Below are 6274 nucleotides of genomic sequence, written 5' to 3'. Positions count from 1 at the left end.
TGTTCTCTCATGTTCGCTAGTATTAGCTGGTGTTAGTGTTCTTTAGTGTGTGATAGTGTTGACTAATGCTAATGTTCTGTAGTGTTTGCTAGTATTAGTGGGTGTTAGCTAGATTTAATGTTCTCTAGTGTTAGCGGGTATTAGCTCATTCACTCAGCACAAGCTGCTCAAGTAGTAATTGTAATATGGTCAGGATGACATATTCTGCAGTTACATCCACATGAATTATTTTATTTATATTCACTTATATGTTTCCATTTTAATCAGTTTATTCATTTATAAACCTTGTTTTGTCTGTGTCTCGGTGAAGGACTCATGACCACTGATCTTAATGTGAAGTGTTTATTAGTTATTGATGTGAAGTGTGCATGTGTCTGAGTGCATGTGTAAGGTTGAAGGTGTGTGTGTTCATTGAGCAGGGCACATACAGTCAAGGGAATGAATGAGTGTTCAGTTTGATGTAGTTGGTAGGGTGTAGGGTGTAGGGTGTAGGGTCTAGGGTGTAGGGGCCAGCGTTGTTTAATGGGGAGGGGTCATATGACTTAACCAACAGCGTAGGACTCAGTCACTGTCTGCCACTGGAGTCTAAGATAAGCATGGTTTAGGTTGAACTGAGGGCTTGCTGGAGCTATCTAAAAACCATCTACATCTGAGGCAAAACAGACAAAAACTTATACTTAGCTTTTACAGTTAATAAGAAGAGTATTTATAAGTCAAACACAGAATAAAATGCTATACAACAAAGTAATGTTGTTAGAAAACATACACGATAACTTCGCTCTTGTTCTAACCAAACAGGTGAGCGTTGTTCATGCACTTCCATACATCACCTGCTATTATTTTACAATGTGAGTTTGGAAATGGACATCAAAAATGGCATGGTCAACTAGAACACAAATGTTTCTATTTATGGCTTTCGATCTCCCATTGCATTTCATTAACCAACAATCCTTTTCACAAGCAAAAAACACTCTAATTTTAAATTCTCACTTTTTTACCAGTTTTTCTTGGGAAAAAAAACAAAAAAACAAAGCTAAATAAATAAATAAATAAATAAATAAATGTGTACCCAGCAAAACCACAGAAAACAATGACAGAAATGGCCATCAGTCCAGTATATGTACATACATGGTTGTGAAGTGTATCAGATGAGGTCTCGTGCTGACTGTGTGGTAAAGGCAGGAATCTCAAGCCTGGATGGAGATGAAGTGGGTAGGGGAAGCAGAGACTTGTGGGTGTTCAGGCAGATGTATAGCCCTCTCTGGTGCCAATTCAATCAGCAAGCAGCGTGGCCACCAGGACATATCTCGCGTCCGACCTCGCTGGCTTTACGGCTCAGCTGAGGGACACCACAGCGCGAGAGAAACAGAACTCAGCAAAAAGACACAGTGCAGGCAGTTCAACATAGCTTTGATGCTCAAACCTTGTTCATTACATCACAACTATTTTAAGGAAAATGGAGGATGTCCTTAACACTTTAACTTTTTGTTTCACATACTAAAATATATGTATGTTACATATTATAATTACAATTACAGTATGTTATTACACAATTCAATGTAACAGTACTATACATTCTTTTTTTTAATTACTATACAAATGTTTAGAATGTTTAGGTTTTAAGTGACAAGGCAATTAAATTTAAGTCTTAAGTATATTAACATATATAATATTAAGTATATGTTACTTACTAACATATAACACATATTAACACATATAATAAATATTTACTATTTATTCATAAGTAGTCTGCTGGACTTTACTTTCCTTGGTACTTTTCCATACTACACGTAATGGCATGTGAGCGTACTGGAACACATAAACTATGGCTGCTGGAGACATTCTGAAAACGGATTTAGATTCAGCATGCAAAAATGCTTTCCTTCTTTCTTTCTTTCTTTTCTGCATGAAGCAAAATCATTGGTGACCAGTGGACAGTGTGTGCATGGCACAGGGCTGATGTTTATGGAAATAATTTTAGAAGCACATCATATCTTTAAGCGATGACTAGGCACCACTGAAATAAACACGTGAGAGCCAGACTGTGTTCTAAACACCAGTGACGAGATCAGGGATTAAGGAATGATCAAAAGCTCATTAAAATCTGTATTCTTTGAAAAGAGAGTTGGGAATATAACTGAAATATGAGATATGAGACAGTAAAGACATGATGTGAAGGCCATCTTATTATTATCAAACATATTCATCTATATTTATTTGTTAAAACATATCTTACAGGTAATGTTATGTCATTAAAAATTTGGTAATTTATTGTATGATATTATGTAAAATATTGCTTTTGTGTTGATCTCAATTTATTGATTTGCCCAAAATGGGTAAGCTTCAGGATATATGTAAATATAATGATAATTTACTTTCTGTTGACATATGAGCACATATCAGCATTTTTTTATTAAAAAATAGAAGTTAATTGGCTGATTAATAATTTCCCTTTGTGGCACATGCATCATAGTCAGTAATTTCACTAAACGAATAAATAATATTAGTGCTTTATAAAACAAGGCCTACCACAGAACTAGAGATGTGCGTTTGCATGCTGCAGGTAAAGTCCCTCTGCAGGTGGAGTTCCTCTGCAGGTAAAGTCCCACTGCAGGTGAAGTCCCTCTGCAGGTGGAGTTCCTCTGCAGGTAAAGTCCCTCTGCAGGTGGAGTCCCTCTGCAGGTGGAGTTCCTCTGCAGGTGGAGTCCCTCTGCAGGTGGAGCTTCCTCCACCCTTCTGTCATGCTGCACTGTGCTATGCCCTCCCTGAGTGCCCACTGCAGTCTCCCTCTGTTCAGCTTTACCTGATTAGCTTACTTGGTGATGGTGGATGGTGCTCCAGAGCGGTGGAAGTGGACGATCTGCCATTTGCCGTCACGGCGGTGCCAGACGCGGGACTCCTCGGACTGGGCGGTGCGCGGCATCCCATTGGTGTCAATGTACTGCGTGATGCGGATGTAGGCGATGCAGGCAGCCTCTTCCCCGATCAGATGGATGTGTGGGTTCAGGATGGTGGTGTGCACTGGCTTACTGTTCTTAGACCACACTTAAAGACACACGTGTACAAAGAGACTTCACAACCATCACCCCTTCACAGCCGAGCTGTAATACGTTTGCAAAATTCCCATATTTGAAAAAAAGAACCCCCCAAAACGCAGTCAAGCAGAGCACAGTTTAAAGGTTATTCCACATGTGGCAGGCATGGAAGTGGAGGATGGAACTACAGCAGTGGAAGTGGAGTGTGAGGAGAACAGAGCATATACAGCACAACAGAAACAACTCACAAAAATGGAGCAGAGAACTTCCAGAATTAAGTAGAAACTACGGAAATACAAACCACTGAAATACAAACCACTGAATTACAAACCAGTGAAGTACAAACCACCAAAATACAAACTACTGAAGTGCAAACTGCTGAACCGCAAACCACTGAAGCACAAACCACTGAAGTACAAACTAATGAAATACAAACCATTTAAGTACAAACCACTGAAATGCAAACCACTGAAATACAAACCACTGAAGTACAAATTACTGAAATACAAACCACTGAAGTACAAACCACTGAAATACAAACTACTGAAGTGCAGACTACTGAACCATAAACCACTGAAGCATAAACCACTGAGGTACAAATTACTGAAGTACAAAACACTGAACCAAAAGAGATGTTTTAACAGTAAGATGTTTGTCTCCGTGTATCTTCACCAGGCAGGGGTGGTAGATGTGACTCTAAACCAGCTTTGTTAGCCACAGCTCAGCACTGTGTTACCCACACCCAGCTCTGCACCTGTGTTAGCCACGCCTACCTCAGCACCTGTGTTAGCCACACCCAGCTCTGCACCTGTATTAGCAATGCACAGCTCTGCACCTGAATTAGCCACACCCAGCTCTGCACCTGAATTAGCCACGCCTACCTCAGCACCTGTGTTAGCCACACCCAGCTCTGCACCTGAATTAGCCATGCCTACCTCAGCACCTGTGTTAGCCACACCCCGCTCTGCACCTGAATTAGCCACGCCTACCTCAGCACCTGTGTTAGCCACACCCAGCTCTGCACCTTTAGGTCACACCCAGCTCACACAGCCACTCTCACCACAATGATTCTTATTTGCAAATACTGCTGTGCATGTTAATGGGGTGACAGGTTATGTAGTTAGGTAGGTCTAGGGCCCAATGTTGGGTAGGTAGGTAGGTCTAGGGCCCAATGTTGGGTAGGTAGGTAGGTCTAGGGCCCAATGTTGGGTAGGTAGGTAGGTAGGTCTAGGGCCCAATGTTGGGTAGGTAGGTAGGTCTAGGGCCCAATGTTGGGTAGGTAGGTAGGTCTAGGGCCCAATGTTAGGTAGGTAGGTAGATCTAGGGCCCAATGTTGGGTAGGTAGGTAGATCTAGGGCCCAAGCCGATGCACATTAGTGAACACAGGAAGACTTACAGTTCTCAAAGTAGAAACGATGGAAGTCCAGTCCCTCCACCAGGTTCCCCAAGGCTTCAGGCTCAAAGGCAGTTACACTGGGGTCACACATCTTCCTGTACACACAGAAACATAGCACATGTTCTGCAGATGAGGTGTTGCCATGGCGGTTCTGTGCAGTGGGCACAGCTGTTCGTGGAAAGGGATGTTCATTGGGTGGGGTTGTTAATGGGGGGGGCATTCAGTAGGTGGGGCTGTTAATGGGGGTGGCATTCAGTGGGTGGGGTGGTTAATGGAGGCATTCAGTGGGTGAGGTTGTTAATGGGGGCATTCAGTGGTTGGAGCTGTTAATGGGGGACATTCAGTGGGTGGGGTTGTTAAGGGGAGGTATTCAGTGGGAGGGGCTGTGTAGGGGATTGGGCTGTTTCGAGGTGGGGGGGCTGTTCAGTGGGAGGGGTTTAAACTGCAGTTTTCTATGCTATGACAGAGAGTCAAATCTTCCATTATTCTTAAAATCTTCTGTCACTTTCAGCCTCCAAAAGCTATTAGAGTAAAACACCTCAAAGCCACAGTACAAAGAGCTAATAGCTAATCTACCATCAGATGATGTAGTGTCAGGTTTGTGGGGATGTTTTAACTCTAGAGTGGCTCGCAAATACAAGCCAGTTTCAGAGGTACACGTGTGTGATTGGAAACATCACTTCCAAGATGAATGAGCACAAATCTCCTTACCTGCAGTTCAACAGTGACGTTTGCATGCTCAAAGATTTGTGTACTGGTGGGATTGTGTGTACCTCTGAAATGTTCTCCATTACATAGGACAGTGTTGGTATCAGCTGTAGCCCATGCAAACCCTGAAATGCCCAGTGAGTAACACCCCCCTGACAGCTCTGCTTCCATCGCCTATGACTCTTCCTTGCAAAACGAGGCTCTTTATTATATAGAATGATTCGCTCTGTGTGTGATACAAGGCTACGCACCATTTGCAGAGGGATCATTGACTGAGTGCGTCTATATACAAAAGTAAAAGAGAGACCAAGCAAGAGAAAGAAGAGAAATAACAGAGGTGTGAGGAGAGAGACAAAGCTAGAAAGAGGGAGCTGGTGACTCACGTGTAACTTTCAAAGTCCCCGTTGCTGATGGCTTCAATCAGCTGCTCAGTCACCTTTATGATCTCCTGTTTCCTTACTGAGAAGCACAGAGTGACACTTTCACAGCGGATTGAAAATACAAGACACTCACGCTGGACTCGCTCTCTGCGCTCTATCAGAAACTGTCCAAACGTGAAGGATGTTAGTAGGTCATACCAGTGTGATAGTGATGAGCGATAGGCTTAGTAGATTCTGTGGTCCAGGAAAACAGAGCTAGTGAAAATGTGACACTTTCCATAAGCATGCACCTTCAGGTGACATAACTAACACAAAAGTCCATACTGGGGTTTCAGAGCAGCTGACGAATATAGCACAAACAAGCAGGAAGTGTGTGTGTGTGTGTGTTTTTCATCAAGTCCAATTCATCCTGGAGAATTGTGCAACTGAAAGCAACTCTAGTGGTATGTACACTAGATACATTATTGCATAGGACTGTAAGACTGCAGGACTGTAGAATCATAGGACTGTAGAATTATAGGACTGTAAGACTGCACGAGTGTTGAATTATAAGACTGCAGGACTGTAGAATTATAGGACTGTAAGACTGCAGGACTGTAGAATTATAATATTGTAGTATTATAGGACAGTACTGGAGTATAGAATTTTCATATTCAGGAAAATTCCTGCTACATCTGAAAATGTTTGACTGACAGCACTAAGCCCCGCCTCATGTTCAACATCACTGTATAATTCATATATAAATGTGAACTTTT

At 42.3% G+C, this 6274-nt stretch overlaps 1 protein-coding gene across 3 annotated transcripts in view; it reads right to left on the bottom strand.

The window, feature by feature from the left end:
• Positions 1 to 690: 690 nt before the first annotated feature.
• camk2a (calcium/calmodulin-dependent protein kinase II alpha) overlaps positions 691 to 6274 on the bottom strand; it is a 52821-nt gene continuing 47237 nt past the window's right edge. For 2 of the 3 annotated variants that reach the window (XM_027026097.3, XM_027026099.2), the window contains 4 exons: positions 5523 to 5598; positions 4432 to 4526; positions 2804 to 3045; positions 691 to 1339 (listed from right to left, as the gene is read on the bottom strand). In XM_027026097.3, the coding sequence (XP_026881898.1) occupies positions 2813 to 3045; positions 4432 to 4526; positions 5523 to 5598 (404 nt within the window). In that variant the 3' untranslated portion in view covers positions 691 to 1339; positions 2804 to 2812. The remainder of the gene's footprint in view (positions 1340 to 2803; positions 3046 to 4431; positions 4527 to 5522; positions 5599 to 6274) is intronic. The other variant, XM_027026098.3, reaches the window with a different exon arrangement.

The sequence above is a fragment of the Electrophorus electricus genome, chromosome 8 (genome assembly GCF_041902795.1).
Source record: "Electrophorus electricus isolate QZ-2024a chromosome 8, ASM4190279v1, whole genome shotgun sequence".
In the NCBI taxonomy this organism is placed as follows: Eukaryota; Metazoa; Chordata; class Actinopteri; order Gymnotiformes; family Gymnotidae; genus Electrophorus; species Electrophorus electricus.
The sequence above is the reverse complement of the archived record's forward strand: the minus strand, read 5'-3'. Positions and strand labels throughout refer to the sequence as shown.